General features: G+C 61.6%; 1 protein-coding gene across 3 annotated transcripts in view; it reads left to right on the top strand.

The window, feature by feature from the left end:
- The window catches only part of NLGN3 (neuroligin 3), a 41,872-nt gene extending 26,669 nt beyond the window's left edge, over positions 1-15,203 (top strand). For 2 of the 3 annotated variants that reach the window (XM_074915135.1, XM_074915134.1), the window contains 5 exons: positions 703-762; positions 3,487-3,636; positions 5,241-5,426; positions 11,224-12,013; positions 12,412-15,203. In XM_074915135.1, coding sequence (XP_074771236.1) covers positions 703-762; positions 3,487-3,636; positions 5,241-5,426; positions 11,224-12,013; positions 12,412-13,249 — 2,024 coding nt within the window. In that variant the 3' untranslated portion in view covers positions 13,250-15,203. The remainder of the gene's footprint in view (positions 1-702; positions 763-3,486; positions 3,637-5,240; positions 5,427-11,223; positions 12,014-12,411) is intronic. The other variant, XM_074915136.1, reaches the window with a different exon arrangement.
- The last annotated feature ends 5,242 nt before the right edge of the window (positions 15,204-20,445 follow it).

Genomic DNA, 20,445 nt, shown 5'->3' with positions numbered 1-20,445 from the left:
ACAGGACCGAGCCGAGCAGCACAGGGAAGTGCCCATCACGATGGCTCCTTGCGGTGTGCCGCGGCGGTCTCACGCTGCAGCACCGGTGGTTTGCGGCGTAGCTGTGCCAGGCACTACAAAGGGCCGTGCACCGTGTGGGGGTGATGGGCAGGACCCTGGCCGGTGGTCAGTGGCCACCCAGGGCAACCCTTCACGTGGGCTCTGCTGGTGGCAGGGGATGGTTGTCCCCGGTGACAGCAGAGCTGGGAGCAGGGCTCCTGCTTGCACCTGGGCAGTAGGAGAGGGAGCCCTGCTCCGGCACAGGGAGCCGAGGGTGCGCAGGCAGGCGGGGGCCAGGCTGGGATGCAGGAGCATCAGCAAGTGCTTTGAGAGACCGATCCACCGCCAGTGCTGATGCTGCCCCAGACCCACTGTCCTCCTCCCTGCCACCCTAACGCTCCCTGGGGAGGACCTGGGAAGGTATCCAGGTGAAGCAGCATCCTGGCGCAGCTCCTGGGGCAGCTCTGCCCACGCCCTGCGCCGCCCTGGCTCTGGGAGAGGTGCAGTGTGAGTAGCCAGCAGTGCTGTGGGGCGCAAGCCTGGCCCCACTGTCTCTGCTATCATGCTATTTTTGAATTCTCTTTTGTTGTTTTTTTTGTTTTGTTTTGTTTTTGTTTCCTTTTGTTTTTCTTTTTGTTCTGTCTCCTCGTGTTTGGTCCCTAGGAGCCAGCGCTAAGAAACAGGGCGAGGACTTAGCGGATAATGACGGTGATGAAGACGAAGGTATTTCTGTGCTCGAGCCTGCCACTGCATGACATGCAAAAGCAACTCTGTTTGCCCGCCATCCGCTGCCATCCCCAGGGAGCCCTGTGTGTGTCCGTCTGCCGTGCCAGGCAGCTGCGCGGGGCGGGGGGCAGGCTGGCCGGCTGTGCAGGGCGCCCAGGCCCTTCCCCTCCTCGGGACTGGGGGGGAAGCTCATGGGGGGTTTTTTGCTTTAGGAGAAGTTTGCTCCCGCTCCGCTTGAGCGAGGGCAGGGAGGAAGCATGGCAGCTTGGGAGGAGAGTAGCCCTCGGGCACCTGGGCCCATTTCACCCCGAGCCTGGTCACATCCCACCTCCAGCCTCATACCTCCGGAGTCGGTGACATGCAGCTGGGAGGCAGCGACCTCCCCCTCCACCCTTGCCCAGCCCTGCTGCGGGCACTGCTGCAGGGTGGCCATGCCAGCAGCATGGCACCCTTTGCACCTGCAGGGTACCTGGCTGTGCCCAGGAGACCCCAGATCCTCTCAGACATGGTTTCTGTTAACTTCTCTCCTTCTCCACCCAACACAAGCAAGGTCTTGCTTGCAACCAGAGCAGCAGCACCAGCCAAGGCAGAACGAGTGGGCTTTCCAGTAGATGGGATTCTGTACGCCAGGGCTAAGCAGGCTGCAGAATAAGCTATTTTTAGTAAAACAGGGTTGTTCATCTGCAGGGTATGGAGTTGGTGTGTTTGGCTGAAGGGATGTGAAGAGGAGGCAGGAAGAAGGGTCGGCCAGGGTGCAGCCCTAACATGCCGAAGACAGTAAAACCTCATGGTGTGCAGGAGTCCCAGGGCAGCTCGAGCATGGCCTGGCAGATGGCATTTAGGATCTGGGAAACAGATGAAAAGCTTTTTCCTTGGCAGTACCAAAACCCCATTGTTTTCTCCCACTAACCTGTGCCCCAGGATCTCTTGTACCAGGGTGTAAACTGGCATTCAGCCTGACTCCACTGTGTTAAATCCTCACACACTAAAATGCGCTGCAGCTATTAGGAACTGTTTATTCCCTGGTATGTCTCTGCACATTGCTGCCATCCTGCTGCAAGGATGTCCCTTTGTGTGTCGGTGGGAACGTGTAGCAGGGATGAGAGGCCACAGGCCCAGGCACCAGTGTTTCTGCCCTTCGCATTTCAAGCAGGTGGCCCTGGGAAGAGTTGTCCTGCCGTGGCTCTGCTGCACAGGCAATGTCTGTCCCAGAGGAACTGTGAGCACTTTTTGCTCCCCAGGTTTGTGCATTTGCCTGGCTGCATCCTGGCGACAGGAAAAGAGCCATCACAGGTTTTGCCATATCCTGGCATTCTCCTGGAGGGAAGAGGTTTTTTATACAGAAGGGAGGCCACCCTTAGCCATACCACAGGCCACAGCCAGAGGTGGGAATGGGCAGAGGCACCTGCAGCTGCCTGTGATGGGCAAGCTGTGGGGAGGAGTGGACGTGCGCAAGGGTTAGGTGGGTGCAAGGGAGCATGTCCATCTTGGCCAGGCATCCCTGCTGAGTTGATGTGGCTGTGCCCTGTGAGTCCCAGCCCCATGGGGACCGTGGTGGGGTGGCTGCCGGGAGGGTGCAGCGCACTGGTGAGGGAGGCAGGCAGGGAACAGCGTCTGGCCGGGGGCAGCCAGGGCCGAGCAGCCCCAGAAGGCGATGTCAGCCCTCCCTAGCAATGCGCTGGGTGTGGATGAGCATGAGGGAGGACAAAGTCCATCGATGCTGGCTCGCCAGCCCAGGACAGCGTTGGGCACTTCAGGCATGTGGGACCTGGCACCGTCTCCACAATGGATGCAACTGTCTCCTCCATGTAATATGGGCAAGATGTACCAGGAGCCAAGCATGGGTGTTCTTCCCTTGCACCTGGGCTTGGCTCCATGAGGGGACCCAGGCCAGTGGGGCAGAAGGGGCAGGATGTCCCCCGGACAGGGCCAGCTGAGAGAGGAAGTGTGGCTGCTCCTTATCCCCTAGGCTCCTGCAGTCCTTCCTCCCCGGCCCTCGGGGTCCCATTCCCCATCCTCACTCCATGCCTCATGCCCTGTCCTTATCTGGACACCGTGCTCACTTTCCTGACACGCACACGTGCACACACTGTCTGCCTCATCACCATGTCTGTGTCTGGGCACTGGGGTGCCATGGGTTCACATCCAGGCAGCTGGCAGGTTTCTGCCTTCCCAGGGGGATGGAAAGGGGATTGCGGGAGAGTCAGACATTGGATCACCCACCAGTGCCCCCCCGCCTTCCAGGTCCTGCACACCCCCATCCCTGCCCCCCTGCAATGCCAGCTTCTGGGACTCCTGGAGCCGAGGGCTTGGGTCCAGCCAAAAATGGGACATGGCGCTGCATCCCAGGGCTGGACTCTGCAATTCCCTCCTGCAATGGAGGTGCCGCTGGTCTGGCTTCCACATGCGGCCAGAGCCCGACTCTGGGGAGAGCAGCTGGGTCCAGCCAGCATCTCTCCCACATGTTCTGAGACCCCTGAGGGGACAGCAGTGTGGGGACGGCGCAGCGGCTGCTGCCACCCAGAGAGGGGCTGGTGGGGTTATTTCAGTAGTGGTCAGCTTTGGAGGTCCACGCTGTGGCCCCCAGGGGAGCGCTGGGTTTGGCTCCTAAGCCCCCTCCCTGGTCCTGGCAGCTGGCATTGCCCTTGTCCTTTGTCTGCCTGTCGGGCAGGGTGCTGCAGCCATTGGCAGGGTCCTGTGTTTAACCGCCTCTCCTTCCAGACATCCGGGACAGCGGGGCCAAGCCGGTGATGGTGTATATCCATGGCGGCTCATACATGGAGGGCACGGGGAACATGATAGATGGCAGCGTCCTGGCCAGCTACGGGAACGTGATTGTCATCACCCTGAACTACCGCGTTGGAGTGCTTGGTATGGGCTGTGCTGACAGCAGTGGGAAGAGGCCCCGTGGCTGACCGGGCTTGAACCAGCTGGGAAAGGGGTGGGGGGAGCATGGGGCCCAGCAGGATGGGGGCTGCGCTGCAGGCACGGCCCCTGCCCTCTGCCCTGGTCACCGAGTGAAGTGCCACATGGCAGTGCCCACAGCAGGCAGTCGCAGCATGGTCTGGCTCCTGGCACCGGCTCCCCCCAGGCTCATTTACACAACCTGGCTCAGCTGAAAGCAAATATTGGTCTGCGGTTAGATAAATAAATAATAAATGTGTTTGCCCAGCATCTCCTCCTCAGAGGGCTCGGAGCGGTGAGCTGCCAGCGGGTACTGCCTGGCTGCCCTGGGGACCTGGCAGCTCTGCCTCCCCAGGGCATGGGCTGCCTCCAAGCTGGTTGAGCTGCCGGGACCCCTACAGCCACCCACTGTGGCCTGGTTGCCTGCAGAGGGGTGTCACCGAAGGGTCTTAAGTGCCATACAGAGGAGGGTGGCAGTCCCATTTTCACGAGCACTGGTGACCTAGAGAGATGAAATAAGGACATAGGGTCAAAAGGAAGTGTATCCCCTGCCTGCTGCAGCAGAAACCCCCAGAGGCCGGGACACAGATTTGCCTGGAGCATCACTGCTGCCTCTCTTAGTAGCAGGGAGAAGCCCAGATGGTACCTGAGGCAGTACATCCCTTTGACGGACTCCAGACCCCATAGTCTCTTGGGGAAGATGGCAGTTACCTGGTAGAAAATAGGTTTTTCAGTAAAAACAAACCTATTCAAGACCTTTCAATATTAATGGTCAGGCCTTTGAGGTGGATAGGTGCAAATTTAAGAGACATAAGTCACAATATGAAATAAAACTTAAATGGAGCCATTGTCATCTCCATTGAAGTGCTACAGCATGTCCAGCCGGAGCACCTCCAGTGCTGGAGCAACGCCAGCGCCGCTCCCTGCTGTTGGGGTTACCCACCTGGATTTTACCTTACAACCATGGTTTTGGCTTCCTGCTTTGAGTCAAAGCAAATGAAACACTGATAGCTTATCTTGTGTGTTCTCTTTGCTATTGAAAGTATTTCTCTGCATCTTCCTCACTGAGAGCCTTTGTATTTTAAGCTGCAGTCGGTTTGTCTCTGCCCAGCCCACCTCCTTACATTTATAGAGCCTCCTCCGAGCCACGCTGGTCCATGGAAAGCATTGGCTGTGCACGCATTCAGCCTGCCTGCAGCCACTGAAGCTTTCTCAGCTTCCCTTGGAGCATGCGTGAGACTTCTTGACTCTTTATTAGCACAGGTGGTGGCCCGGGTAGGACAGGGCTTTGTGCCCATCACCCTGTCACTGCTTGCAGTTGCCTGGAGAGGATCCCCAGGGCTTGCAGCTGCACTCACGGCCTTTTGCCCCTCTGTGCTCTGCAGAGGGTGACTGGAACTCAGTGATGTCCCTGCTCCAGCTTAGCACTCACAGGACAATCTTGGTAGTGGAGTCTCATGCTGTGGTGGGACAGGGTCCCATAGAAGCTCCCGTAGGCCTGAGGAAGTGGGGTGAGAGGTCAGGACACCACCTGCTTCCTCATCCCTAATCGGGCTCCCCTTTGCCCGCAGGGTTCCTGAGCACAGGGGACCAGGCTGCCAAGGGCAATTACGGGCTGCTGGACCAGATACAGGCACTGCGCTGGGTCAGCGAGAACATCGCCTTCTTTGGGGGAGATCCCTTGAGGATCACCGTCTTCGGCTCCGGCATCGGTGCCTCCTGTGTCAGCCTGCTCACCCTCTCCCACCACTCTGAAGGTAGGTGCCAGCTGTGCTCGAGGATGCAGCTGCGAGGAAGCGCCCTGCTGATGCTAACCTGGGGAAGGGAGCCTGCCTGGGTACTGCTGGCCACCCTAGCAAAGTCAGGGCTGCTTTTTAATGAGTCACTGGTGAGAACCTGACCTTTTGCCAGGAAGCAAAAACCTTCCCATTGTGGGGAGGGAGAGGCCAGCAAGAGTGCACATGGGAGCCAGGGCTGGAGCTGGTGCTCCTGGCATGCAGGGTGCAGTCCGGGGTCAGCACCTGGGTGTGGGGAGAGGTGGGGACCCCTCCTTGCAGCACCCTGCCCAGGTGCCCAGGCTCACCCACGTGCAGTTGTGGAGGGGGTGTAGGGTGTGTAGGATCATGCAGGGCACCAGGAGCACGGATCTCGGTGCTGTGTTAGGAAAGACATTCCTACTGGAATAGAGGGGAAGCCAGACCTGAGCCTGGGGAGGGATGGAGGGTCACACCTTGTGAGACTGGGAGAGCTGGAAGTGCTGCAACTAGCAAAATACAGGTGAAAGTGATACGATTGACATCTATAAATACAGCAGAGTGTTTACTCTAGATAAAGAAAGAAATTATTTACACTAAAAGATTGTGTTGGCATAAGAGCACATGCATGTAAACCAACTGCAAAGACATTTACATTAAGCACTGAGCAAAAAAAATTAACCATGGGAGTAAAGGTGTTCTTGTTAAAGTTCCTAAAGGAAATCGCGGGAGCAAAGCCTGAACTGTGGTCCACAGAGGACCAGCCTGCCAGGCACTTGGTCACAGGGGCTTTATATGAGCGTGCAGCCCTCTTCCAGTGCTGTGTCCCCAACCGTGGTGCAGAGGAGAAGGGGATGTGTATGGACAGTGGACATGGGTGTGAGTCTGCACCTCAGACACACACAGAACTGCAGTTGCAACTGTTGCAAAGAGCTGCAGCCCTCCTCAACATCCTGGGAACCGCACAGGAATGAAGGAGACCTTCAGAATCTCATCAGGGCTGATTGCACGGCGGAGGGAATATGGGAGGAGACTGGTGCTGGCGAGGCTGCCAGCAAAGTTGAGCAGCCTTCCTCCAGCCCTGGGAGCTGTCGATGGACTGATTGCCCTGATATTGAAAGCAGGAATGATCTCAGCCCAGGCTGCTGCGAAGGTGGCTGCACCAGCACCAGCATCACAGTCCTCTTGGTAGGATTCGATGTGGAGGTTTGAAGGTGCTGCGGTGAGAGGTGACAGAGCCTGTGCTCGTGGTAGGAGTGAAGGACAGCACCCACTGAGCCCAGACCTGGCACAGGGCTCGTAGGATGCTGGCAGTTCACCATGGAGTCAAAGGCAAGCCCAAAACAGCTCTCTTCTCCCAGATTTTTCAGCTGCCCTTCTGGTTAAACCTGCCTGATTCTGGCAAACCACTTGCCCTGCTGTGAGTCCACCCCACACAGAGACCCATCACCATGCTGGGCTCTGCTTCCCACTGATGGCCCTTCCCAGGGACAAGAGTGGGGCTGACAGGCTGCCTGTGCCTGCTGCCCGTCCCTGCTGCCCGTCAGCGTGCCCAGTGGTCGCAGCTGGCTGCCAGCCTCTCCTTGGACAGGCCAGCGAACTGAAGCGGAGAGGCTGAGACACGCTGCCATGGCCCATGGGATCAGAGTATGCAGAGGAGCTCCAGAGCCTCCTGAGTGGTGGGATATCCCAGGTGGGCTCTGGAGCCCACCAGTGCCTCATGCTCCCTCTGTGCTGGAGCCCGTGGCACAGAGAGGACCTGCCCGCCCCGTGCAGAGTGCTCCTGCTCTCAGGGTGGCTGCTCCCACTGCTGGGCTCCCCTTGGTGGCCCAAGGACCAGAGTTCTGAGGGATGCTTTGCCCCACAGACCCAAAAACAGAGGCATGTCTGGACCTGGTGGTGCTTCCCAAAAGCTGGCAGATTGGGCACTCTCACATTAAGTTCATGGTGGTCCCTGGTCTTCCATGACTGCCCTGCAGCCTGCTGGCTCTGCTATCACTGTCACTGATGCCCTGCCATATTTGAGTAAAGCAGGGAGAAACCAAAAGGCAGGTAAAGCCGAAGTGATCCAGCTCTGGCAGCATGTATGGAGCTGCTGTTGCCCGCTCAGGATACACCTGTTCTGGGTAAGCTCCTGCCCTGCCACCCAAGGGCACTTAGAATACCTGTGCTCAGTCCGTGCTCCTGCGTGAGTGCCTGGTGCCTGAAGCCAGCTCCTCCGTCATCCCACTCCCCCCGTGCCAGTTCCTGAGCAGGATGTTCCTGGGGCTGTGCCCCATCCTCTTCAGGTGACTTGGGCAAATATTAACAGGTATTACAGTACAATAAGTTCAAGAACATGGAAAATGTGAGTTAACACCTACAGAGCCGCTTCCCAATGTTGCAGTGCCAGAGCAGGGCAGGACCAGGGGCTTCGCCCACCGCTTCTGGGGTTCCTGGGGTAGGATTCCCAGCTACCCAGAGCCATGCAGAGCAGGCAGCAGCTCTCTAGCCCACAGGAGATTCTTTGGATGGCTAAAGCTAGAGGATGCTTCTCTTGTGTTAGATGGTAAATCGAGCAGTGTGTAGGAAAGGCGCATGGGTACACTCATAGTGGACTCGTTTCTGAGCAGCGGGCAGAGCGGGGGATGATCTGCAGCTGTGGGAGCCTGTGTGTGGCCGTGCCGTTCCTGTGTGGATACCTGGGGCTCTGTGTGCCCTCCTGCCCCTACGCAGGCACCCTGGGCAGCATGGACACAGGGGTGAGGAGTCTTTTACAGGCTAAGAGCTTCTACAGGAAGAAAAAGGGTTTTCTCTGCCCATACTGAGTGTGAAAGGCCACAGAGGGGATGCTGGGCGTAATGCATTTGTGATGCATGGTAGGGTGTTCTTCTGCATCATGGGAGTGCCTGGGATCATGGAAAGGTGCTCTGGGACCAGGATTCTCCTCTCTGAGATTGGGTGCTTCTGGCAAGGCAGCTCTAAGGCTTCAGACTGGTTTTTGTGGCCAGATGGTGACACCTCTTTAGAAGCAGGACCATGTGCTTGGCTGCCCAGGAGGCCCCTACTACATGTATGGGCCTGGGATGGAGGGAGCAACATGGGGAGAGGCTGGGGGTGAATTGGAGGGGCTGCTCCCCAACTTTGCAGACACAAAAAATACTCTTGTATCAGTATAGCACTTCTCAGGTGACACTAGGCTTTCTGCCACTAAACCCTGCACCTGCATGCCATGTCCTTTGCTGCCCCACCCAGCCCCAACACTTGTGGTGTGGTGCCCACTGCATCGCAGCGGTGTTGGGTGCCCAGCACCCTCTCTGCTGTGGCAGGGGAGCTGCTGCTGACTGTAAATGCCGTGAGGTGGGAGGGGAGCACTCGGTACTGCAGTCAGTGTTGCATCAAAGCCATAAAATGACCTCAAAAAAAGCCCTGCACCAGAGCACCTACATCCCCAGGGACAAGGCATCTGGCTTTGGAGCATGGCAGGGAAGCTGTGCTGAGATGCAGTCTGCAGACCAGGCGGGTTTGTTTTTATGGTATCAAAAGAAAACTCATAGTAATCAAGAGCTATTAATGAAGCTGCTAATTTGTGCCTGCTCTGCCAGGCACTGCAAGAGACAGACGCTGGAGGCTGGTGCAGCGCACGCTGTGTCTGGCTGCCGGGGAGACCCGTGGCTCCCCTGCCAGCCTCAGCCCTTGTAGGCGGGTGGGTTCCTCGCCAAGGACCAAAGTGCTGCTTCTCTCCCCAGCCGGCCATACCAGGGCAGGAGCAGTCACTGCCAGGCAAACCTCTTGTGCTTCCTTTGCCCTATCTCCTGCTCTGTGAGGACTGCTGCCCTTCACTGCCAGCTCCAGGGATGCTCAGACCTCAGCTGAACAAGGCATACAGCACCCTGCTTTGAGCAAGCCTTGGCCCGGACAACCACAGAGGTGTGTCCAGTCTACGCAAAGCAAAGGGGAAATCGGGAGCTGGTGGCAGCCTGCAGCACCGGGCACCCTCCAGCAGAACCCCGTCCCACTGCTTGGCTCCACTGTGCCATGGCAGCCAGCTCTGCAGAATGCGGGAAGCATCAGGACCCTCACCTCAGAGGGGAACAGGCAGGGAAAGCAGAGCTGCATCTTCCTGCCTGGGCTCCAGCAGGCTGGAGGGTTCTAGGGTGAGCTGCAGGGTGGCGACACCTCCCTGGGATGCTCGTTGGGCTTCAGCCGGTGCTGGCATGGAGGGAGATGATGTGGCAGGTCTGGGCTCTCACAGACTGGGTCCTCGTGGGTCAGGATGTGGCCATGCAGAGACACAGTGAAGGGCTCCATCAGGGAAGTAACCGGCTGTTGATGACAGCAGCTGCCTGTGCTTCCCCAGGCAGGGGCAAGCAGGGGCAGAGCCCAGCCCGGTGGCTCTGCCTGGGAAGTGATGCTGCTGGCAGGGAGTAATAGCTGCTGCTGGGACAGCATCTCCTGGGAGCCAGGGAACCCCCATCCTGGCTCTTTGGCACGTGGATGATGGTGCAGAGCAAGCAAACCCATGGCCAGTCTCCAGCCTGTAGACTGGGTATGGCTTTCTAGGGCACCAGGAGGTGACAAACAGAGCTTGTGACTTCTCTTTGTCTGAGCGCATGGGACTGTACGTCAGGTACTTGGCAGAGCAAGGACTGTGCGTGCAGACAAGAGCTATGGACATGGTGGCCAGGAGCCAGGAGCCTCCAAACACTTCTGCTGCAGGAAGGTGCATGCTGCCCTGCAGGGCAGCATGGCCTTGGCTGCACAGGGGGTCTCACACAGGTGCCTCCGCATTTCAGGGGGGCAGGGGCAGCCCTGTGGACACTATGCTGCTGTACCAGCACCACTTGGGGACCATCTGAGACAGTCTGTCGTGGTGAGCAAGTGCTGGGGTCCAGTGAGGGCACAGGCAGCGCTTGGGGTGCAGGAGAGGACTGGCTGGAGAGTAGGGACCCCAGGGTGCACCCCGAGCCCAGCTGCCTTTCACCGCCCCGGAGGCTCCACTTCCTCACCGCCCTTTGTATTCTGTGCACAAGCGCCATTGACATGGGGCTGGAGCGCAGCCACGCATTCCTCCGCCTGGGCCAGGGCCTTTGTGGCCCCGTTTTCCAGGGCGAAAGTCCACTCCCTCTGTGTTCCCGGTGGCAGAAAGGCCCTCTTTGTGCATCTGGCAGCGTGCTCTCGCAGGGCCGGATTGGCACCGAGCAGCCCCAGCTGGGCAGGAAGCGGCAGGGAGGGGGGTGAGGGGGACCCTGACAAAGCGGTGGGGTGGGACATGCAGGGTTAAGTGTCCCCAAGCAGGCGTTAACCCTCCCGCTGCTGCCAGCCTGCAGCCTGGCTGCTCAGTGAAGCCAGTGCCACCCTGGGCTGGAGGATGGCGCTGAGCCAGGGGCAGCATGTACCCCTCAGGGGCTCAGGAGTCCTTGGAGGGGCAGGGATGGGGTGGGCTGCTCGACCAGGCCAGGCTGTGATGCAACCATGGCCCCTCTCCTCCCCGCGCTGGGCCAGAGGGCTGCCAGGCCATCCCCTGCAATGGGATCCTCAGGGAGCACAGCAACCCTTGGTTGCTGCCAGGAGCACCCACTGTGTGCCCAACTGTCACCCTGCCGCCCTCGTGGTGGCCCTGAGCTGAGCCCCCCATCTGAGCCCGGCTCAGTGTGCAGCGCAGCCTGAGTCAAGGCCAGGAGCAGGCTGGAGTGCCGGGTCCTTGCAGGGGTCCAGGAGCATCGATGCCTTTTCCACAGTGCATCCTGCACTGCAGCGCTGGGGTGTTGGAACCGCTCACCCCGCTGTGAGCTTCCTCCACTCCTTGCCTGTCTTGCAGGTCTCTTCCAGAGAGCCATCATCCAGAGCGGCTCCGCGCTCTCCAGCTGGGCGGTGAACTACCAGCCCGTGAAGTACACCAGCATGCTGGCTGACAAGGTGGGCTGCAACGTGCTGGACACAGTGGACATGGTGGACTGCCTGCGGCAGAAGAGTGCCAAGGAGCTGGTGGAGCAAGACATCCAGCCGGCTCGCTACCACGTGGCCTTCGGGCCGGTCATTGACGGGGATGTGATCCCGGACGACCCAGAGATCCTGATGGAGCAGGGCGAGTTCCTCAACTACGATATCATGCTGGGGGTCAACCAGGGCGAGGGGTTGAAGTTTGTGGAGGGTGTGGTGGACCCTGAGGATGGCGTTTCGGGCAGTGACTTTGACTACTCAGTCTCCAACTTTGTAGACAACCTGTATGGCTACCCGGAGGGCAAGGACACCTTGCGGGAAACCATCAAGTTCATGTACACGGACTGGGCCGACAGGGACAACCCCGAGACACGTCGCAAGACTCTGGTGGCCCTCTTCACCGACCACCAGTGGGTAGAGCCGTCGGTGGTGACAGCTGACCTGCATGCCCGCTATGGCTCCCCCACCTACTTCTACGCCTTCTACCACCACTGCCAGAGCCTGATGAAGCCTGCATGGTCTGACGCGGCCCACGGGGACGAGGTGCCTTATGTGTTCGGGATCCCCATGATTGGCCCAACAGACCTCTTTCCCTGCAACTTCTCCAAGAACGACGTCATGCTCAGCGCCGTGGTGATGACCTACTGGACCAACTTTGCCAAGACAGGGTGAGTGGGAATAGGCACTGTGCCTGGGGGGTCTGCGTCCCTCGGGAGTGTGCTGAGGGGGGGGTGTCATGCCTGGCATGCGACACTGAGGCCCCCGTGCACAGAGGTCTGTGTGCTGCACCTTCACTGGGGTCAGAGCATCAACACACAGTGAGAGGCAGAGAGTGTGGCCAGCCCTCGGGACAGGACCCCACCGAGCACAGGGGTGGGGAGGTTGGTTGGCTGTGGTTGTCGTGGGTGAGACTTGACCCAGGGTTGGGTGCTGCCCAGCCATGCAGGACCTTTCGCCAGCCCATCACTGGCAAAGGTTCCCCCAGCCTCCATCTCTGCATCCACCTTTCCCTCCTTGCCTCTCCAGCTTTTCACAGTGCTAGCTCTGTTTCGCTTGTGTTTCGCAGGGACCCCAACAAGCCCGTCCCCCAGGACACCAAGTTCATCCATACAAAGGCCAACCGGTTTGAGGAGGTGGCCTGGTCTAAGTACAACCCCCGCGACCAGCTGTACCTGCACATCGGACTGAAGCCACGGGTACGCGACCACTACCGGGCCACCAAGGTAGCTTTCTGGAAGCACCTGGTCCCACACCTGTACAACCTGCATGATATGTTCCACTACACCTCCACCACCACCAAAGTGCCGCCACCTGACACCACGCAGAACTCCCACATCACCCGCCGGCCCAACGGCAAGATCTGGACCACCAAGCGCCCTGCCATCTCACCCGCCTACAACAGTGAGAACGGGAAAGAGAAGTGGAGCCCGGAGCAGGAGGCAGGCACTCTGCTCGAGAGCCCCCGCGACTACTCCACTGAGCTGAGCGTCACCATCGCCGTCGGCGCCTCCCTCCTCTTCCTCAACGTGCTGGCCTTTGCTGCCCTCTACTACCGCAAGGACAAGCGCCGGCAGGACACACACCGGCAGCCCAGCCCCCAGCGTGGTGCTGCCAACGACATCGCCCATGCACCCGACGAGGAGATGCCCTCCTTGCAGGTGAGCCAGGGGCACCATGAGTGCGAGGCTGTGCCGCCCCACGACGCCCTGCGCCTGGCTGCTCTGCCCGACTACACCCTCACCTTGCGCCGCTCTCCGGACGACATCCCTCTCATGACCCCCAACACCATCACCATGATCCCCAACTCGCTGGTAGGGCTGCAGACCCTGCACCCCTACAACACCTTCACTGCCGGCTTCAACAGCACGGGGCTCCCACACTCACACTCCACCACCCGGGTATAGCTGCCCGCCGCCGGCGCACACGCATGCACGCACGCACACGCACGCAGCAGACACTGGCAGAGGGACCGGTGGGGCCGACGGAGCCCCCGGACGGAGGGGCAGTGCCCACGGACAGTGTGGCACTGAGCCCGGAGACCTGTGGGGTCCTGGCACAGCCAGATGCCCTGCTCTTGCCCCAGCGCTTTCTTTTGTTCCTATCTTAACTTTTGAGAAGTGCTTTGATTCTCCTGGCTCCCGGCCAGAGGGCCCTGTGGGTTGCCCCGGGGCGCCGATGGGGTGCAGGGGGGACACAGTGTAGCCCCTGTGCCTGTGCACCGGTGCGGGCGGCCAGGGGGGACCCTGCTGGCAGCAGCCACGGGGCTCCCCACACCGTGGCTGTGCCTCCCCACGGGGCAATTGCATCCCCAGCGCTCCACCTGCTGAGCACCCCGGGACTGATGAGGAGTGGGGCCGGGCATCCCTCTCGGCCGGTGCCCGGGCATCTCCAGGCAGCTTGGCATCCCGAGTGCCCTGGAAAAGGCTCCTTCACTGTCTTGAGAAGTGGCCCCAAGCCATGGTGCTATAGGCAGAGGGAGCGGGCAGGGTCCGGGGACTCAGCCTCGTGCTGGGTGCGGGCGCTGGGGCTGGTGCCGGGGCTTGGGGACCCCGGGGACCCTGGGAGCGGGGCCCCAGGCTGGAGACTTGGCACCTCTGCCCCTCTTTGCGCTGCAGAGAATCTCTTTTGTGTCAGTCGTTTCTCTTTGCAGAGACATTTTTTAAGCAGATCTTTAGTTCTTTACACACTAACGGAGTCGCCGCGTTTTGTCCTTTGTAAAGATTTTAAAACCAAGTGTTCTTGATATAAAATAAAAAGCCAGTTAGAAGCCAGTGTGTGCACGCGGTGCCGGCCCCCCGCGGCCCCCGCCTGCCGCGGGCGGGCACCAGGCAGGGCACTGCCTCCTGCGCCGCGGGGCCGCCCTCTTTTGTATTTTTGATATTCTCCCTCCTCTGTCACCCATGCCCACGTATCTCAGCCAAATAGCCCACCCGACGGCCCGCCTGCGAGCACCCCCCACCCTGGCCCACCCCGCTGCCACCACCAGCCAGTGCCACCCACTGCCCCACATGGGCATCACCTGCTGTGAGCACCGTCTGCCCACCCCCATCAACCGAGGGCAGCCCCCCGGCACAGTGTCCCAGCGCTCCCCACCCTGCCCTGCTCCCCTGGGAGCAGCCCACGTCCCTTCACCGCTGCCCCAGGCCACGGGGTGCCCACCCTGCCTGAAAGCTGAGCCAGCCGTTTGCAGCCTGCGGCAGGGGCGGGCAGTGCTGCGGGGCTGGCGGGAGCAGGGTGAGCAGTGCACCGACAACCACTCTGTCTCCCACCTCGCTCCTGCTGGGGCCTTTTCCCCTGTCATAGGGTGACTCCAGCTCTGGGATCCAGGGCATGCGGCCCGGGTAGACACCTGGGCGTCTGCTCGAGCGGGGCTGCTGGGGGTGATGCAGCCTGCATGGGGCTGGGAGCAGCCACCCCCGGGGCTGGGGCACCCGCTGGGCAGTTGGTGGCCACCAAACTGCACGGAGCTGCGGGTAGCGGGGCTCAAGGTGAAGGGCTTTGGTGTAGGTGGGCGTGGAGAAGGAGCTGCCCAGGAGCCCACACAGGGCACCCCAGTCTCAGCCCCCCGCAGTGGGCGCTGGCACCCGGGGCCTGGAGAGGCAGGAGGAAAGGACGGGTCCTTGTGGGGACACTGTACCCCGTCCCTGTGCAAGACGGTCCGGCTGGCAGACGCTGCCCACGCTGGCGGCCGTGACGCACCGGTGCCGGCTGGCCCTACTGCCTGGGGCCAGAGCACCCCCCCATCCCGGCCCAGCACCCTGCCCTGGCCCCCACCCCTCGGGCAGGGCTGAGGGTGAGGATGCTCGTTGGAGAATGTATTTATACCCTGTCACCTGCGCAGAGTAACAAATTCCAAATAAAACAGAAGTGATATTTTTAATAGCGGTGTGTCTCGCCTCTTTTTGGAGCATGCAGGGGCCGGGGGCTCCCAGGCTGGGTGGGGTGCCCTGTACTGGCTCAGAGCCCCCCTGGCCATGGCCGTGCCTGCTGGCAGGGGGTCCAGACGGTCTCCATGTCCCTGGCACCCACCCTGCAGAGGCAGCAGGAAGACGCCGGTATCACCCCAGCAGGTCAGGGTGCTGGACCCCCAGCACAGCACGCATGCAAACCAGCACGGTGTGACCCAGGACTGCCAACACTGGGGGCCACCGTGGGCAGATCCCTGCATGCCCCCAGCCCTGCTGGATGCCCCCCCCCCCCAGCACTGGGACCCGATGTAGAACATCATCTGCCCCACAGCCCCCTTCTACCGAGTTCCCCCCCCACACCCCGCATTTCCCAGCCCAGCTCCCCTCCCCCTGCTTGCCAACCAGAAAAGCTGCTGGTTTCATTTCTTTTTAACGTAATTTCAACTGGAGTTGCCATGGAAACCAGGCATGAGGCCTGAATCGCCTCCAGGCAGCATGCAGGCAGTAGAGCCAGGGCCGAGGCCCCGAGCCAGGGGGATCGGGGGGCAGTGGGGGACAGGCAGGGGGCTGCGTGGGGGGCTCTGCCCTGCTCTCCCAGGGGCCCCTTGCAGCTGCAGTGCCACTGGCACATGTCACCCTGCTCAGCACCGTGTTCCAACCCCTGTGCCGGCCCCACCATCACCCCTGGTGCTGCCCAATATGGGGGTCCTGCAGCCCCTGCCAGCCTGTGCCCTGGCTCCTTGAGCTGGGCACGGCCTGGGGGCACCAGCCTGGGGTGGCAGCAGGCCCCTCGCCATGGGGCAGATGGAGAGGGTGGGGAAGGTGCTGTGCCATGACACCAAGGGCAGGGATGCTGTGGGCACCCTGGGATGGGGACCAGCAGAGCTGAGCCGTGATGGGACTCTGATGGGCTGGTGGGACTCCTGCCCAGGGCATGGGGGCTGCCTTCCCCTGGGCTTTTCCGTGACAACGGGCAGAACTGCTCCCTGGGGGCTCAGGTCTCTGGGTGGGGGGGATGGCTGCCCACCCTGAACCCTGACCCACAGTCCCGTTCAGTGCTGCCCCAGCCACTGGCCCCCGTGGTCCACCCGGCAGCCCCAGGACTGCAGTCCAGGGGCCCGCCCATGCAGCCACCGGGTGCCCGTTTATTGACAGGCTAAGGGAGGAACCAAGATGAAAGACCCACATCAGGCCGGGTTTCCATGGAAATGCCGGCACTCTGCGGTACAGCTCCAACGGCAGCCGCCTTGCTGCGGTGGGAGCAGAGGGGCCAGCCCTGCCTGGCAGCCAGTGGCCCATCCCGGTGCCGCTGGCATCACTGCCGGCTGCCCATGCTGCCGTGCCTAGTGCCCTCTTGAAGGGGTGATGCCTTTCTGCACCAGAATAAGGGTTTGCCCTGCCCTTCTGTCCCCCCCTCCTCATCCTTGCACTGTCCCAGCTGCCTGCTGTTCCCGTGTGCCAGCACGGCCACCCCAGCTAGGAGCCCAAGGGCAAGCTGGTGACAGACAACACATTACTATTACGCTACTGCCTTTGCAAAACTCCTGAGCCTGCCATCTGTCCAGGGTGTCCTTGACCATCAGCAGCGTTTCTCTGGAGACCTGGCAAAGCCCAGGGGACAGTGTGTCCCAGAGGGTATGTGCAGTTAACATCTGTGTGATGATTATGGGATATCCTCAGCTTCAGGGGACATGTTTAGGGCTGCTGGCAAAGAGAAGCATAAGGGAATTGAACCGCAAAGGTCTCCCTGGCATGGGGAGGGGATGAGTGATTTGTGCCTGGCCCCTGCCTTGCTCCAGGAACTACAGCCAGCAGGAGGGCAAGGGTGCTGCTCCGCACAGCAGCATCACGAGGACAGTGTCCTGGTCCTGGTCCCGGTCCCCGCAGTCCTGATGCACCCAGGACAGCAGACCCGCAGGCAGGCAGGACAAGCTGTTACACTATGTGCAACTCCCTCTGCCCTGTGCTGCAGCGGCACAAAGGATTTCTGTGCTCACCCACTGCCAATGCCCTTCCCGGCAGAGCTGACTCAAACCAGAGGGTTTTTTTTCTCTCTGAAGGCAGCAGCCTGGATCCAGGGATGCCTGTGCTGCTGTCAGCCTGAGCCTGGAATCGCGGTGACCCCTGCACTGCAGCGACCATCCAGGCTGGCAGCGAGGCTGAGCCGTGCATGGGGCCACCCCTGCCTGGGGCAGGATGGCAGGGGAAAGGGGGCTCTGAGCGCCTTCTCTGCAGCATGTTTATCCTCCTGGCAGCAGAGGCAGCGATGGTTGGAGCCTGATTTCCTCCATTGTACCGACGCAGACTGCCGGGCTGTGAGCTCTTGCTGTGAGACCTCTGACCCCAGGAAGGTGCCAGCAGCTGTGTCACCCCTGTCCCGCCATCTGGATGTTGGCTCAGCCTTGCCCAGCTCATCAGCTTGTTGTGTTCGACGTGCCCACGTCCTGGAGCTCTACACTGCAACTTCAAACACCGAATTAATCTCGCAATTAATGTCATTAACAGAGAGCCTGTCTCTGGTCCACGTGTTCATGGGCGGGGCCATGGTTGCTTCATACAGCCTGCTGCCCTTGACCACTGGCTTTTGTACAACAGCTTTGCCCACTGTAAACAGGTGCCGGTGGCCAGAGGTTGGGCAGGGAGGTCAGCGCAGGGGGGCACGTCCCCCCCTTCCCCGGAGCCCCCACCTTCCGCTGAGGAGAGCGGGCGGGCACGGGGATGGACAGCGACGCCTCGCGTTCCTCCTCCCTCCTTCCTGTTTTTGGGTTTTTTTTTGTTTCTGTTTTTATTATATTTTTAGGTGGATTCCCACGCGTTGAGCCCCCCCATCCCCGACTGCTGCGGCGGGCGGGAGCGGCCCCGCCGCCCCCCGGACCGGACGGGACCGGCGCCACAGCGCCACCTGCTGCCGCCAGGGGCGCAGCCCAAACGGCGGCGGCGACCGCCCCCCGCCCCAGCGCCCCCAGTGCCTCCCCCAGCCTGGCTCCCAGCACCCCCAGTGCCCCCCCCAGCCTGGCTCCCACCGTCCCCAGTGCCCCCCCTAGCCTGGCTCCCAGCGCCCCCAGTGCCCCCCCCAGCCTGGCTCCCAGCACTCCCAGTGCCCCCCCCAGCCTGGCTCCCAGCACCCCCAGTGCTTCCCCCCAGCCTGGCTCCCAGCACTCCCAGTGCCTCCCCCAGCCTGGCTCCCAGCACCCCCAGTGCCCCCCCCCAGCCTGGCTCCCAGCACCCCCAGTGCTCCCCCTGGCCTGGCTCCGTGTCTCCAGTGCCTCTCCCCAGCCTGGCTTCCATTGCCCCCAATGTCCTCCAGTACCGGCCCCCAGCCTGGCTCCCAGTGCCCCCAGTGCCTCACCCCGGCCTGGCTCCCAGTGCGCCCAGTGCCCCCCAGTGCCCGCCCCCAGTCTGGCTCCTGCAGCACCCTCAATGCTTCCCTCGATTTACCCCATCCCACAGATCCCCCAACGCCCACCAGTGCTCCTCCCCCGGCACCCCCCTCAGCCTGTTCCCCCGCTCCACCTGCCCCCCCCTCCCGCTCCCCGCTCCGGGCAGGGCCCTCCCGCTGCCGCGGCGCGTCCCGGTCCCGGGTGCGCGGTCAGGGCGGTGCCGGGGCTGCGGCCGCTCCCGCTCCCCGCCGGGCGCTGCTGACTCAGCCCGTGGTTTATCGTGGGCCGAGATTGCGGCCCCGGCCGGCCCCACCCGCCCCGCACCACCGGCGATCCCTGGCCCCTCACAGCCCACCGCCCCGCCACGCTGCCGGGGGACCCCTGGCACCCCCCGGCACTCCTCGGCACCCCACAGTGCCACCCTGCCATCCTCATGCGGGGGACAGCAGCGCCACTGCCATCCTCACGCAGGGCATGGTGTGGGGGGTCCTGCAGCCCACACCGGGGCCCCAAAATGCCGGGTCAAATGCCCCAAAATGCAGCCAGGGTCATCATGTCCCAGCACACTGGGGGACCTTGGAGCAGGCCGCTAGCTCGGTTAATCGTTGACAGGCTGTTTGCCTTTCCTGGCTGCACTTTTACACATTAAATCTGGGTGTTGGTGGCTCCCCAGGGACCAGCCGGCAGCCTGCAGCTGTGGATCAAGGTGCTCCGTGTGCTGGGGGTGCCCAGAGCAGTCCCCCGGGATGGAGAGCAGGGACCCATCATGGTGCATGTGCTGGGCTCACAGGGGATGTGGCGGGGAGGAAGCTCGCAGCAGGGAGCGTGGCCAGGGGGACCACAGAGCTCCCACGGGGACCATCCTGGGGGTTGGCCCTGCCTCAGTGCTGTGGTGGCCCCTGGGCTGTCCCTGGGCGACTTTTGGCTGTGGCGGTGGGTGCCAGTGGGTGATTTGGTGGTGTGAGCGCAGGCTGGACACACCTGCGGTGTTTACTTGGCAGGGAGCAAGTCCTGGAAGGAGCCAAGCTGTTTGGGAGGGTGTGGGTGACGTGCCGGAGGGCAGTATAAAGTCCAGGGTGCTGTGCTGGAGGCAGAGGCCACTGAGCTCCCCGAGAGCTTCGCCTGTCCTGGTGCTGAGGTGAGAGCCTGGTGGGCATGGCACTGCCGCGGGGGGGCCACGCGTTCCCCATCTGGGGGGCACGAGGTGTCCAGGGTGGGAATGGCAGAAAGGTTTGGCCGTGGGCCAGGGAGGGCAGAGCTCGGGGTGCTGGCCTCCATGGGGGGAGCAGAGCATGGCCTGAGCGCTGGCTGCAATCCCCGCAGCTTCACTGGGGGGGCTTTGTCCACCACCATTTACGCAGCTCCAGGTGCTTGCACCCTGCACTGAGGGGTGGAGGTGGCATTGGGGACGGCATCGTCACCCACCACCCTGTGGGCCCTCAGCTAGTAGGTAGTATTGGATACTGCTCCCCACCTGAGGCTGAGGACAAAACCCAAGGGACACAACACAGTCCCCATGGTGATTTGGAACAGCATGACAGTGTGGCTGGGACACCAGCCCTGAGGGACATGGGCACAGGGACTGTTGCCCCTACCAGTGTGTCCGAGCAGTGGGGCAGTATCAGTGACCCCCATCCTGGGAGAGGAGCGCAGGTCCCAGCCCTGAGCTCAGCCCCTGTTAGCATGCAGCCAGCGTCACCCCAGCGGACTCTTTCCCATGTCCCCAGCGGGACGAGGCACGCACAAGGCAGCTCCAGCACCCTCACAGCTGTCGCTGCTGGCACCAACCCCCTGCAGCAAAGCCCTGAGGGC

The sequence above is a fragment of the Athene noctua genome, chromosome 11 (genome assembly GCF_965140245.1).
Source record: "Athene noctua chromosome 11, bAthNoc1.hap1.1, whole genome shotgun sequence".
Lineage (NCBI taxonomy): Eukaryota > Metazoa > Chordata > Aves > Strigiformes > Strigidae > Athene > Athene noctua.
Note: the sequence above shows the minus strand (reverse complement) of the source record. Positions and strands in the feature narration are given on the sequence as shown.